Source organism: Macrotis lagotis, chromosome 1 (genome assembly GCF_037893015.1).
Source record: "Macrotis lagotis isolate mMagLag1 chromosome 1, bilby.v1.9.chrom.fasta, whole genome shotgun sequence".
NCBI lineage: Eukaryota > Metazoa > Chordata > Mammalia > Peramelemorphia > Peramelidae > Macrotis > Macrotis lagotis.
In genome coordinates this window covers 109,664,202-109,680,182 of record NC_133658.1, presented here as the reverse complement: position 1 = coordinate 109,680,182, position 15,981 = coordinate 109,664,202, and the positions used below count along the sequence as shown (strand labels likewise).

The 15,981-nt window shown below is 34.6% G+C and overlaps 1 protein-coding gene across 1 annotated transcript in view; it reads right to left on the bottom strand.

The window, feature by feature from the left end:
- The window catches only part of EML6 (EMAP like 6), a 286,159-nt gene that overhangs the window by 75,850 nt on the left and 194,328 nt on the right, over positions 1-15,981 (bottom strand). The window contains exons 12-16 of the mRNA XM_074206262.1: positions 15,480-15,586; positions 13,146-13,264; positions 12,253-12,439; positions 10,252-10,357; positions 2,311-2,404 (exon numbers count right to left, since the gene is read on the bottom strand). Coding sequence (XP_074062363.1) covers positions 2,311-2,404; positions 10,252-10,357; positions 12,253-12,439; positions 13,146-13,264; positions 15,480-15,586 — 613 coding nt within the window. The remainder of the gene's footprint in view (positions 1-2,310; positions 2,405-10,251; positions 10,358-12,252; positions 12,440-13,145; positions 13,265-15,479; positions 15,587-15,981) is intronic.

Below are 15,981 nucleotides of genomic sequence, written 5' to 3'. Positions count from 1 at the left end.
AAGAAATCTCAGGACTCTTGTGACAAGAATATAAATAAAACCTTACTCCTATGAACTTCTTTAAGTACTTTGTTCATTGTTCTCTTATGAGTAAGTATAAGTTGTTAGAAATTCCCTTGGGCTAAAAGATTTGCTTATCCTCATCAGACAGTCTGCAATCATTTTCTGATTTTTACACCCAACATACTACAAAAAAAGCTATAAAGTGAATAAAGTAATAACAGCTGCCATTTTCTATAATTTAAGGTATTCAAAGAGTTCTCACAAAAATCCAATATCTCATTTTTACAGCTGAGGAAACTGAGGTTCAGAATGATTTGTCTAAGACTATATTACTATCAGGTGATTATGTTGGTGCTAGACATTCTCTTCTACTGGAACACAAAGACAAGGTCTGAGAAATAAAAATGGAATCCTCAATCTATGGAGCAATACTATATCTATTATGTACATAATAAATCCATACTGCCACACATGTCACAACCTTCTATAATTATGTAGATGTTATCAAACAGGAACTGATGTTAACAAATAGGATAATTACTCAAGTTGACTTAATACTTTAACATCAGTTTACAAATCATTTTTCTCCTAAAACCTTATGAAGCTGTTATTGCCAGTTGAAAAACTTGAAGTTCAGAGAATTTAAGAGATTGGTTCAGGATCACACAGGTTATAAGAGGCCAAGCCAATACTTGAACCTAGGTCCATTAACTCCAAGAATGGAGCTCCTTCCATTACATGGTTCTACTGTCGTTCTGAAAGTTACTTCTTTCTTCATTTCTATTTATAGTTCTGAGTGAACAGCTGGTTAGCCATCCACAGCTGTGGAAGGCTTTCCAGATGGAAAATGGCACAATTGTTTCTTTTGAAATTCAGACATATGCTTTCCCTGAAATTATCTACAAATGCAGTTGGCATATTTTCATAGACAGAACCAATTAAAATTCAGTACCTTAAAATAAAAGAAGCCAAGATGGAAAGCAAAGATCCTCATTAGGACCTGGGGTATGGCAAGGATTTGGGAGAGGCCATCTAGTAGAGCAGGTGTGTCCAACCCTCGGCCCTCAGTCTGCATGCAGCCCTCAAAGTCAATTCATGCAGTTATTATTCACTGGTAATATGAGTTAGATTGTAGTCATAAATAAATATTAAATTCCATATGCAGCCTTTGACAAGTTTTTTTGGGGGCAAGGGGGCCCAGAACAGCTAGAGTAATGAACAAGTCCCTTTTAACTAGGTTTTGTCCTGTTTTTATATTTGTCTCATTTTATAAAATTTAACTTTGCAAGCTGCCTTAAATCTGTTTAGAAGCAAGCGAAGTTATAAATCATTTAGAAAACCCCCCAAACTTCAATGGCTTCATCACTGAAAGTTCAGAATTAATACCCCTGGTTTGGCCCAGCCATTTCAACATCTCCAGCAAGGTAGAACCATTTATATTCATTCATTAGCTTAAATTACAAAATTTATGTATGATTTTATGGGGGAAATTTTATGACTGGGTGTCAGAGTTTAAATTCTTTTATTTAAAAAATTATTATGGATTCATGACAGAAAATTAAAGTGTGTGTATGTGGGAGGGGAAGCAAAGCGACACTGCCTCAGGCAACAAATCGGCTTGTTAGACCTTTCTTTCCAATTATTTTGGCCTGTTAACCAATGCTGTGTGAACAGCTAAGCTAACTATAAGTAAGGGGTGGGAAGCAATGTTTCAGGCATAGCTGATTCAGCAGGGAAAGGGCAGGAGATAAGGGAGGACAGGTGGCAAGTAAACAGCAGTCATTCTTGAAAAGTCTATTTATAAGATGGGTAGATTAGGGAAGCAATTTGCCTCCTTTGAAATTCGGCAGCAGATGTACGCTGATGGAGGCTGATTATGGAGCAAGCACCAGCCTAATGACAAATGGTACTTCTGACTTCAATGACTTTGACACTACTTGTTTAAACTAATAAAGTAAGAAGAAAAAAATCAAGGTACACACTTGAGAAAAAATGAGGATGTGCCTCTACTGGAAATTTTTAAATGGAGATAACAAGAAGTTTATTAAAAGTCTAATGATACCAAAATAACTCTTACCTAGAAAAAAAATCAGAATTATCCATTTCTCAGCATCAGGAACTGTTCTAAGCTAGAACAGGCAAATACAAAGCACTGCAAGCTGCTCTCATTTAATGTGTGTGTTGCTAACCCCATAAATAACTTCTTAGAGGCTAAAGATGAAACCTTGCATACAAAAATCAACTATTGACCTTTAGTGGAAGGTGACCTCAGGAAAATGTTTTTATCTTGCTTGAGCAGTTTCTTACCTTGTTGTTGCTATCTTTTCTCCTTTTTTCCAATCCCAATATACAATACTGTGAAAATCATCTAAACCAACAGACACCAGACATTTCCCATCAGCTATAAGAAAACAATGAAAATGTCAATGAACACGTTTTTTTAATTAAAAAAAAAGATTTCAATAATAAGAGAAAGAAATCTGAAATGAACCTAACTAAGGATAGTCTTTAGGTTTGAAGTAGAAAGATGATAAAATTCATTTAAACATAAATTTCAGTGAATAAAGCTGCTGACAAACAAGCACATCACAGAATTTCACTCTACTGAACCTCAGAAGCTATTGACTCCTGTCCAGACTTGATCTAGAACCAAGTAACCTCAAGTAAGATGGAAGGAGAAGGAATTGCTTTAAATTATTATCTCATTTAATTGATGGAAAACCCTAGGAGGTAGATGCTATTATTATAATCCTCATTTTATAGTTGAGGAAACTGAGGCAGATAGCACTTAAGTAACTTGCCTAGGGTCACATAGCTAGTAAATATCTGAATCTGAGTTTAAACTCAAGTCTTCTTGACTCCAAGTCTAGCATTCTCTTCACTGCTTTATTTTACTGGGAATGGATATCCACTACTTCCTGTGGTAGCTCTAATTTATTTTTTTAAGTTTAAATGAAGAAGTTTTCCCCAAGCTTAAAGTGACTTCTTTTCAACTTCCACCCATTGTTCCTCATTCTGCCTTATTGGGTCAAACAGAGTAAGTTTAATCCCTGTTTCATGGGACAGTTCTTCAAATACTTGAAGACATCTGTTGTATACTCTCAGTCTTTCCTTCTGTAAAAGCTAAACATTCCAATTGTCTCCTACTGTGCCTTCTATAAGAAGAGGATTCTGGTTGCTCTCCTTTGGCTTTTTTCCCAGCTCATCAAAGACCTTCCTAAAATGTGAGAATTGAACTCAGCTCTCCAAATGTTGTCTGATCAAGAAAGAGTATGGTAGGATTATCAGATTCCTCTCTGTAATACAGTACTTCTCAATGTTGCTGAAGACTGAACTGAGATTCTTGAAATATAATAAGCCCTCAATATTTAAATTGAATTAAATTAAATTGAATTGATCTGGGGCAGCTAGGTGGTACAGTGAATAGAGCACCGACCCTGGAGTCAGGAGGAACTGAGTTCAAATCCAACCTCAGACACTTAATAATGCCCTAGCTGTGTGACCTTGAGTAAATCATTTAACTCCATTGCCTTAAATAAAAATTAAAAAAGTTGATCATATTTCTATGCCAGGATTGTTATCATTTTCTTGAATTCATATAATCTCTCTCTCTCTCTCTCTCTCTCTCTCTCTCTCTCTCTCTCTCTCTGTCCAGGTAGTCTGTGGTATATTCTGATGACAATGCAACTCTTGATTGTGCTTCCATTGATTTTCTCCCAAACACTCTGCACTATATTTCGTTCTGTTCCCAGGTTCCTATATTTTCTCACATGAGTATATCTTGTTAATATATGACAGTATCTAGGCTTATTCCCTACCTTTCTTGTAATAAATACAATGTATTTTCCAGATTCATATTCTAGGTATTGGTTTCATTGAACTAACAATGTTATGAAGTCAAATTTGCCTCCTTATATTAGGATATCTAGCTCATACTATTTGCTATGCATGCTTTGTGAATGAACATTGTGTAATAACACCTGTGGCCACTGCTTTTAAGGATGCCTTCTTTCTTGGATTTTGTCACATAAATTTCTGAACAAAAGCAATTTATATAGACTGATCTGTCTTTCATCTTTAACTAAAAAATAAATTGAGTTTGCAACAACTTACTATTTGTGGTCTCTTTTAGGCAAGTAACTAAAACCAAGGTATTATCAGCTTTATAGTGAAAAACCACAGGTCCCTTAACAGCTACAGGAAGTAGCTAGATTAGTGATCTTGGATAAATTATGAGCATAGTTTATCTCTCTAAGATATAAACACCCTTAGAAACACCCCACAGAAACAATGTATACTTTAAATATTAAAAATCTATTACATAATTATATTTTAATTGATAAGATACCAGATACTGCCTCCACTTCTTCACAAACTCACTCGTCAAAGTCTTATAATTTTTCTTTCATTTTTAACCACTTAAAAATTTCTTTATTGGTGAAGTCCTTTTTTTGAACTTTATCCTTCTTTGACTATTACCTACTGAATAAAGTATAAACACCATACTCTGACATTCAAAGTTTCCTTCATTTGGTTCCAACGTACCTTTCTACCCTTTTTTTTTCACATTACTCTCCTTCTTCCACTCAACATTAGGGCCACACTAGAATACCTCCTGAATTTTATTATGGTTCTGACCTGTCCTATAATGTTACCTTTGCTCACATAGCTCCCTATATCTGAAAGAGCTCCCCATACACTCTTCCTTTTTCTTTTACCCTTCACAGTTTCCATCAGTGGAAACTTTACCATCCTTGAAGACCCAGCTCAGGTTCTTTCCCTCAAATCATGTGGGTTTTTAATTATTATTTTTCAGTCATGCCCAACTCTTTATGACCCCATTTGGGGTTTTCTTGGCAAAGATATCAGAGTGGTTTACCATTTCTTTTTCCAGTTCATTTTCCAGAAGAGGAAACTGAGGCAAACAGGGTTAAGTGACTTACCCAGGGTCACATATTCATGAGGCTGCATCTTCCTGATTCCAAACCCAGTGCTCTATTTACTCCACCACCAGCTGCCCTTCCTCTTTAATTATACTCACCAGTTTCTTAAGGGTAGCTATCTTGTTTTATTTCCTCTTTATAACCTAGAATCTAGAATATATTTGATGCTCAGGATTTACTGAATTGAATTGAATTGAAATGAAATGGAGGCAGTGAGTGCATGAATATAAATCCTCCTTAGCAAATAATGAAAGAGCCTTTCTCAGTTGCTCCCTATATTATAAAGAGGAGAACAACTGGTTAAAATTCCCCCCAAAGGTCTCTGGTGGCAGGGATTGCTAGGGAGCTAGAATTAACTTCACCTGGAGTCAACTTCCTTGGGCCATTTTTTCCAGGACACTTAGTAGAGAGATATTTACTTCATGGGCCAAATGGCTCTTCTCTAATCCACCCTGGGAAGCATCCCTCTTTTCTGAATATAGAGACACTTCTCTGAATAGAATATTCCACTCTTCCCCTAGTCTGGGGACTGTCTAGATCTGTCTGGTTAGTCTGGTACAGACACACAATCAAAGTCCTGGATCTTTGTTTGGGCTGTGATTGTTCCCCTTCTCCCATCTCCCCCTCTCCAAAATTGCTTGGAAAGGTCTGTTAGTGCTTCTTCTGTGAAGTCCTGCTCATTATACAGGAAGAAAATCAGAATCTAGGCTAAGTAAAATTCTTCTACATTACTCTTCTCTAGTGAATGAAGCAATTAAGAAAATGCATTAATGATTTCCTGGGGCCTAACACCCTATTAGAGAGTGAACATGAAAAAAATTATACAATCTCTGGCCTAGAAGGGACCTTTGAAAATAGCTAGTCCACTCAATTTGCAAAGGAAGAAATGTTACCTTCCAATTTATTATTAGTGATTTTTAACATAACTCTGAAATCATGCAGAAATAGGAATAAGGAAAACTTAGGGTGGACAAATACTAGCTTTATGACTCTGAGCAAGACTCTGCCTCCCTAAGACTTTGTTTTTTCTTTTGTATGATGGAAATTATAATTCATAATAACATCATTCTATAATAACCATTATAAGATATTCATATAATATTAGAGTTCTATATTTATACTATTATGTTGTATGAATATTATGATTAATGTTAACAATTATTATTATATATTCTAATAATTCCTACCTACTTTATGGTATTGAAGTGAGGAACCAATAAAATAATGTATGAAAAGCACTTTGTAAACCTTAAATTGGCACATAAAATATCTTATTATTATTATTGCTGTATTTATTACTAGTCAATAATAATTATTATTATCAGACCTTAAAGAAATATTTCATATAGAATTAAAAGACTGACATCTATTTTTATTGATTGACTGCAAAGAGAAGTAATGAAAGAGAAGAAAGAAAAGAAAGAGAGAGAGGGGGAAGGAAAGAAGAAAGGAAGGGAAAGAAAGAAAGAAAGAAAGAAAGAAAGAAAGAAAGAAAGAAGAAAGAAGGAAGGAAGGAAGGAAGGAAGGAAGGAAGGAAGGAAGGAAGGAAGGAAGAAAGAAGAGAGAAAGAGAAAGAGAAAGAAAGACAGAAAAAGAGAGAGAAAGAAAGAGAAAGAAAGAAAGAAAGAAAGAAAGAAGGAAGGAAGGAAGAGAGAAAGAGGAAGAAAGAAAGAGGAAGAAAGAAAGAAGGAAGGAAGAGAGAGAAAGAGAAAGACAGAAAGAGAGAGAGAAAGAGAAAGAAAGAAAGAAGGAAGGGCGAGTTCCATGAGAGGGATCATATTCATATCAGCCCTTGGTGATACTGGGGCAGTGGATCAAGTGCTGGGCTTATATTTAGGAAGATTTGAGTTTGAATGCAGCCTCAGTTTCCTCAACTGTAAAATGAAGGTAATAATAGCACCTTCCTTCCAGGGTGGTTGTGAGGATTAAATGAGATAATATTTGTAAAAGCACTTACCATGGTACCTGACACAGTAGGCTCTATATAAATGTTTCTTCCCTTCCCCTCTACAATGATTGACACATGCAGATGCTTAATAAAATGTTTTTGGAAGAATTTAGTCTAAGATGTGATTTTTTTTGATCAACCCTATTTTTAAACATAAAATTTGCATAAAACAGACCAAACCTGAAACTAAATGGAAATTTTGCTCATTTTACGGTTCAATAGTGATTATAGTGATACCACCAATAATAATAAAAACTAATCTTATGAATAACTTTAAGGTTTCTACAGTGTTTTATGTGCATCATTTTATTTGATTAATATATCCTTAGGATGGATACAAGCTAATAAAAATGAAAGTTATTGTTTTTTCTTCAAGTAGCAAAATCTGTACTCACAGCAGCTGGGTCATCTGATCAAATATCATAAACACAGTAGAAACTCAATACATTCTTGATGATAATGTGAAAAAAATCCACATTTTCTCAGGATGACGTGTAGTAAGAGACATTTACTGCCTCACTCTTCCATCTACTGACACAAGAGTAGGGGACTTCAAAGTTAGCCTCATTGTGAGGCTTCTTTTCTGTCCATTATAAGTATGACAGGAAACAGTACTTTTCAGAAGCAATTTTTCTTCTTGTAGCATGCAGAATTAGACTGTGTTGACATGAAGGATAACACTTCCTAGGTTAATTGCTATTTTTCACTGTCAATTATATTTTGGAAGGAAAGACAGTGTCCTTTTTAATACTTTCTAAGCTGGCACATATTAATTATGCATTTTTAAAATTGTTCATAGAAACAAATTTAAAGCTTATCATACCAACACTAAAAGACAATTAAAAAAAAAGATCCTTTTGCCTAATATACCAATAAGTTGGTCTCCTACCAAGGGTTCATATAATATACATAGAATCTCTGAATTAAATATTGAGAGAGCAAATTATCTTTGTCTAATTATGTTATTCCACTGTATTCTTTTAGTGGGAGTTATATTCAAGATACTAAATTTTTGTACAGCTAATCTTTTCTAATTTAGTTTCTATTCTTGTTGGAATGATTGCTCTACCAACTGCTGGTAGATCTGGATATGGCAAATTCACATAGGAAATTCAGTAGCCTAAATCTGTTTCTTCCTGACCCTGTAATAATAATAATAGCTAGTATTTATGTTATTTTAAAGTCTACAATGTGCTTTTAAATACATGATTTTATTTAAGACCCCTAATTCTGTGAAGTAAGAACTTTTTTTTTTTGCAAGGCAAATGGGGTTAAGTGGCTTACCCAAGGCCACACAGGCAGGTAATTATTAAGTGTCTGAGACCGGATTTGAACCCAGGTACTCCTGACTCCAAAGCCGGTGCTTTATCCACTACGCCACATAGCCACCCCGAAGTAAGAACTGTTTTTAAAAAGTTCATCTTTTCAGGTCTTCCTGATATGGAAATTCCTTCCAACATATATCAGCAACCTATTGGTAATTTATAGACTTTAAAAAGTTGCCTAGGGGGGCAACTAGGTGGCGCAGTGGATACCGGCCCTGGAGTCAGGAGTACCTGGGTTCAAATCCAACCTCAGACACCTAATAATTACCTAGCCGTGTGGCCTTGGGCAAGCCACTTAACCCCATTGCCTTGCAAAAACCTTAAAAGAAAAAGTTGTCTAGGACACTGAGATGTTCTGTGATTTTTCCTTAACACAAGTAGGTTTTTTGCCTGTTAGAAGCTGAACTTGAAACTTGGTATTCTTGCTTCTGATTCAGCCTTCTAGCCACTATATCATTCGGTGAACTGTTTTATATGATGATGATGAGGATGATGATGATGATGATGATAAGTATGTACAGAGCACTTTATGTTTTGCAAAGCACTTTATACACATCTCATTTTATTCTTACAGTGAGGTGAGTGCTATTATTATCCATTTTACAAATTAGAAAACTGAAGCTAAGAAATTTAATATCTTGCTCATAGAGCAGAGAGATAGTGTCTAAGGCAGAATTGGAACTCAAATCATCTTAACTCCAAGTCTAGGACTCTAGCTATTGTAACACCCACCTACCTAGGTGAAATATTTTAAATGTATAAATTGTTTTGATAAGAAATATGTTCTTATTTACTTTAGAATAGTGCTAAAATTGATTGATATTTTCTTGTACTGGAGAATGTATTTTCTTAAATTAGATTCTCTTTATATAGTATAGTTTTAAAAAATATATAATTTGCCTACCTTAAAATTTTCAGATGGTTTCTATGTAATATTGTTATGCATGTCTAGTTAAGAAACATGCATATTAGCTTACCTACACTGTGACAGCTGAATTGAATTAAAAAAATGAGTTTTGGCTTACAAGTGCCTTGAGAATATTGACTTCCATACAGTTAATTCTTAGACAAAGCCTCCATGACAAATACTAGATCCTGTTCACATGCTTCATCTATTAAATTTCATAGCATGGTCCCACCACTCTGGAGTATAATTTAAGCACGCTCATATTGCTTACCAATTTCTCATATGAGACTATAATGTATTTGTTTTTGACTCTTCCTTCATTAATATTCATTTTACATTTTTGATATTCTGTCTGCTATAATACACACACACACACATATATAAATGATAATATACATAGATACATACACATATATACAAATATACGAGGTGTTTCCAAAGTCATGTTTTTAAGTTTAAAACTACACTAAGGATTTTGGAACATTATATTTGGGAAATGGAATTTCAGTTCCATTCCCTGCCAGCTACTCTTCCCCCCCCATCAAATTTATCTCCAAAGCATCTAGGCTACTGCAGACTAGAGTTCATGTGCAATGAACTTCCAGATTTCCAGTAAACACCCCACTGACTTACAGAGCAGGAAATGTTTGCCCTGAGCCACTGCCAACCATTTACAATGAATTATCTCAACAGTAACAGCTCCTTGGATATCACAAGGTAATGTGCACTCTAGGCTCTAAATTATCATTTACATTTTTTGACAGTACCCAAAAGATCAGTTGTTCTGTGAGGCATTCATATATACAACTCCTCCACAAATCACAAGATCAACCTATTTTCTAGTTTCCAATAACTGATACACTCGGGGAATTTATTTGGAGACAGAATTTAACTAAAATATGAGTATTTTTTTTTAGGTTTTTGCAAGGCAAATAGGGCTAAGTGGCTTGCCCAAGGCCACACGGCTAGGTAATTATTAAGTGTCTGAGATCAGATTTGAACTCCTGACTCCAGGGCCGGTGCTTTATCCACCACGCCACCTAGCTGACCCAAAATATGAGGATTTAAAAAAAACTGACTAGACATAATGCCCACTTTAAATTCTCATCATTCATAACTACTTACCTGAGAAATCCAATGCACACACACCTCTCTGATGCTGCCCCTTTAATAATGACAAACATTTTAGAGTTTGTGTGTCCCATACATGGATAGCAGCATCTCTTCCAACCTTAAATTACAGGAGGAATATTATTATCTGCTTTGCGATAGATTTTAATCACTCATTAAAGATATTAAACTCCAACATCTTCTAGTAGTAGAAGGTGATAATACCAAAAGTCACCCCAATAGAGTGCTCAACAGAGCACAACCAGGTCCTACTAAGCTAGAAGAGTCTTGAATGAGGGCATGATGATGAATTGACCAGTCTAGACCAGGTCAGAAAGTCCCATTATCAGGAGATGGATCATTAGAAAATTAATTTTTTGATCAAAGCAACTCATAAAGTCTATAAATAAGGTGGAGGGGCTTTCACCTACATTAGCAGAGGTGGTGTCCATACTGACAAAGATAAAAATGTAATAGGAAGGCCTCTAGGCTTTAAATGAAATCAAAAGTCAATAACCATATACTTGAAAAAGAGTCATAGAAGGGGAGAGACCTCTTTGGATAGGAAAACCAAAATCCAGTTAAACTACGACTTGGGAACACAAGTGGAATAATAGAATATAGAGTTAGAAGATACCTTCAAAAACCTTCTAGTCTGAGACCTTCTTTTTGTAGATAAGGAAAGGGAAGTGAAGTAACTTGTCCAAGGTCACACAGGTAGTTGGTGGTAGAGCTGTGATCTTGATTACTGTGCTAAATAATGATAGCTCTCCTGATTCCTAGGCTGGGTCTCTTACCACTATATCAATGCTTTTCTTATCCATAGAGAAATTCAAATAACCTGCTTTGCCTCCTCTGATATTCTCAATTGGTAAGCCCAATGTTTTGCTCACACACCCTCTCCCAGGGCAGCCTATATGTGACCTGGGGAGAAAAAGCCAATGTGACATTTCTCTCCAAAATGATAGGACTGTTTAGTGGTGGACCAAAGGGTGAACATCACATGGCCTCCCAACCTGTCCTGCCCCCAAACTCTACCCCAATCATTCAGATGCTTCTTTAGGAATGAGAATTAACTTTGTACTGGTTCCTGATCACAGGAACATGACCAAATCATAGTAGAAAAGAAATTACCAACATATTAAAGTGCATTAAGAAGACAAGTGTCAGGGGCAGCTAGGTGGCGTGGTGGATAGAGCACTGGCCCTGGAGTCAGGAGTACCTGGGTTCAAATCCGGCCTCAGACACTTAATAATTACCTAGCTGTGTGGCCTTGGGCAAGTCACTTAACCCCATTGCCTTGAAAAAAAAATCTAAGAAGACAAGTGTCATCACCAGGTAGCTGCTATACTTGAGAAGGTCCTAGTATGCTAGCTGGGGCCCATTTCAACACAGCTCATGGAGGCTTTGCAAATTTATTTCAAGGAATGTCAAAAATCAGCCTTTGCTTTATTTTCAATTTTTAAAAAGATGGGTTTTTAAATATTTATAAACTGAGTATAATCTTACTCATAAAAAAGATAGAGAAAATGAGGAATACAAATGTAAATCAGTATCAACATCTCATAAAATTAATCATAATAACTAATGAATATGCTACCTAATTTTTCATCAAAATTACAGTGAACCAGCTTATCAAATCTCAAATAAACAGTGATTTTTAAAAATATATATATATATATATATATATGTATATTTTTCAAGGCAATGGGGTTAAGTGGCTTGCCCAAGGCCACACAGCTAGGTAATTATTAAGTGTCTAAGGTTGGATTTGAACCCAGGTACTCCTGACTCCAAGGCCAGTGCTCTATTCAATGCACCACGTTGCTCCTAAACAGTGATTTTTAATCTATTACAATGAGATGATCAGATAAATATTCATTTTGACTTTCAGGCTCATAATCTGTTATAGAAAAATTAATATCTAATAAAGAAACAAATAAAAATGAATTATATTACTTTTTTAGGGTAAAGCTGAAGAATTACACTTTGAATTTGTGCAAGAAAGATATATACCTGTCCAGTAGCTACGTAGTCTTTCACTGGATGAATGGCTAGGCTGAGGATGTCATCATCATGTCCAAGATACAATCTTTGGGAATGTTGCTGCCTATTGTATACAACAGCAACTGCCGCAATATGGTAGACCACCTCTCCAGTTTGGGTATAGAACAGATTATTTCTACAGTCGTAACCTCTATAACTAGAACAAATATTTTTAAAAGTTCACAAAACACATAATTACTTGAATGAGAAGTAAATGAATTAAGAGGGGATTCTCAAAAAGCATAGGTAGCATATTAAATTATTGTTGACACTAGTCAACAAGTATTTTCAATCATCTGCCAGGAGGATATAAAAGGGAGATAAGCTACTGTTTAGCAATGCAGGGGAAGAAATAGTTGCTCTAATGTTGAGAATTCTAAACAAACAGTTCCATGAAGGGTCCACACATAATAGAGGCAGAGATCAAATGGAAGTGAAGGGGAATTAAGGGAAGGTAACCACATATGTATATTCTTTTCCCTTAAAGGAAAAAAAAAGAATAACTGAAATAAGAGAAATCCATGGATGGTGACATTTTAACAAGGCAAAGTGATTTCAGAATCTGAGACATTATTTCATCATGCCTTGGTCAAAAAACCTAAAATTGGGCTGAGACAACTGGACATGCCTCTATAATCTGAGAAAGCAGGATTTTCAAAGATATCAATAGGAGACATTTAGCCACATATTGTACAAAACTACCATTTTTTAAAAGCCAGGAAGCCGATTGTGCATTTTGCTATCATCCATGAGGCTAGAGTGCACACGCCCATGTATTGGTGATCACAAAGTAAAAAAAAAAAACTGAAAATGGGGAAAAGAAAACAAAAGAAATAAGGGAAAGCAGAGTTGGGGCACCCTACCCATGTATGAACTGTAGCTTCAAGCTATCCTCTGGAGCTTTTTCTCTTTTAAGGAAGGGCACAGAATGGTTTTTCTCTTTACTTTGTTGTTTCAGCTGAGGTAGATCTTCTTTGTAAACCTTAAGGAAGAATGAAAAGTTCTTAATTAAAAATCCTTTGTCTGGATTTATAAAGAATGGTTTCTCTCTATCATTATCAGGAAATCTTTAATTTCTTCAAAACCATGTTTATTGAATTGACATAAGGGATAGGTATCTATCAAGATGTAATCCTTAGCACTGACTCTCAAACTACTGTATTTGAAGTTTTATTCTTTTATCTCAAATAAATTGTATTATGTACTTTGTTAATGGCAACTTACATTGAAAAGTATTGAATTTAATTATTAGCATATTCTAAAAAACACTTATGAAAATTAACAGATAAAGGAATACAAAGACAATTGTTTTACTGTCATAAAGCTTTCAATGGCTCTAAAGAAAATGCCTGAGATATTTCAAAATGTAATCATCTTCATTTTCATTCTAGTATGTTTTATAAGGTCAATACTTGAGTTATAATAATAGATCTACTTAGCCTAGCTTTTGCCCAGATTCTATATCATGCTTAAAGTCAATTTTATACCATTTAATTTTTTTCTTACTATAAATGGACTCCGATATTTTAAATAAATTGATGACAAAATTTTATGAAATAGATTTATTTCTAATATATATGATAGGATGTTTTCATTCAATTAAATTTTGTCACTCAAAAACAAGAAGTATAAATAGACTGTTGATATCATTTAGGATTTGATCATAATCTTAAAAATATAATCATCAGACTAGTTACTCTTTTGCCAAAATCAGAATCAGTAAGCTGAGTAAAGGAAAATTTGTCCCAAATCACAATTCATTTATTTTTTTGTCAACTCATCACAATCAAATTCTACTAGATGTGTGCTCATATATTTTGTGCTTTATTCTTCTGAACACTTGAATCTAGTTCAGAATATTGGACTGGAATCAGGAATTTGGAAGCTACTTCTGGCTCTCCCACTCATTATTTGATGGACTCACTTAACCTTTCTGAGTCTAAAATTCTGATTTGTAAAATAGGGTTGTTAGGCTGGAGTCAGGAAGACTTAACATCTTGAGATCAAATTTGGCTTCAAACACCCACTTGCTGTGTGATTCTGGACAAGTCACTTAATCCTGTTTGCCTCAGTTTCCTCATCTGTAAAATGAGCTAGAGAAGAAAACGGTTGACCACTTTGGTATCTTTGCCAAGAAAACTCCTAAAGGGGTCATGGAAGATTTGAACATGATTGAAAGGTGACTGAACAATACAAAATTAGGGATGATAATCCCTGGACACTTGGGAATTTTGAATACATATGAAAAATAATGTAACAGGTGTTTTAGAAATGAAAGTCTGATATGGATATAGAAATATATAATACAATTGTATTGTATATCAATAGGAGACATTTAGCCACATATTGGACAAAACTACCATTTTTAAAAGCCAGGAAGCTGATTGTGCATTTTGCTATCATACATGAAGCTAGAGTGCACAGACCCATGTATTTTTCCTACAATTTGTGTATCTTTTACTCAAGTCCTTTTATAGTTAAGGAAACTGAGACAGGTTAAATGACTTGATCAAGGTTACCATAGATGATGAATTTCTGAGTAAGCATTTGAATTCAGATCTTCCTGATTCCAGGCCCAGCACCCTATCTAGTGTGCTATTGAGCCTCCTTAAAGAAACATAAAGTAATTATCAATTTAAATAATGTTAAACACTCCCCTGGGATCTATGCTTTCTCTCTTTTCTTTCTTTTTCATATTAAACTTTTTTTGTTAAAGAAAAAAAGATTTATTTCCAAGAAAATGAAATTTAATTTGAGAATAACTTTCTAATATATCTTTTAGAAATAATTTCTGACTATAGAGGTCATCTATACTATTTCAGGATTTTATTCTAATGAAAAGATGCTAGGAATCAGTTAAGACAGGTCAGGATTATTAAGTTACACTATAAACTAAAAATGTACATAGTTCATAAGAAAATTCAGGGTTTTTTTTTTGCTTTTTTTTCCCAAATAAATAGTCCAACATAGATATAGGAAAACCCAGGAGTGATAGGTTAGTCTTTGAAATTTTCTACTTCCACTTTGACTTTAGTGAATTATATGAAATTACAAAACTTCAATTTTATTTTATTAAATGAAAATAATAGACAATATTTTGTAAATTCTTCCCCAATAATCCTAAGTATAAAGGCCAGAAATAATTTTTACAACTGAGTCAAAATCAGCACAAATCATCTATTGCCACCCTGACTGACCTGGCGCTCATAGTTGATTTGAGCTTCTTGCTCAATATCTGAATCCAACTCTGGCACATCTGATAAATCTGAATCTGATTCTTCACTGTATGAATCATTTCCACCTTCTGCGAAAAAAATTAATGTTTATCATCTCGTTGCATTTCCAAACTTAAAAAAAAATAAATGGAATTTTAACCTAAGAGAACTACAATAAAATTCTCCCAGTTGAGGAAAAAAGTTAGTTAATCCTCCCCTTCCCCCCCCCCAATAGGAAAGGTAGAAAAAAGAAAGTATCATTTAAAATAAAATGTTTAAATATTGCTTTGTTTAACATATTGTTAGGTTTAGTTTTACTGTTCTGTAGTACCAGTTTTATTTCAGCAACCTTGAACCACTCCTTAAAAGCAAACTAGGCCAATTCACTTGTTATTATGAGCTAAAGTCTCCAGGGGCCACAGGCTTCTCCTGAAGTCTGGAAAATGGTTTGGTTTTGGAAAAATGTAAAAATTTCAAGTCAAAC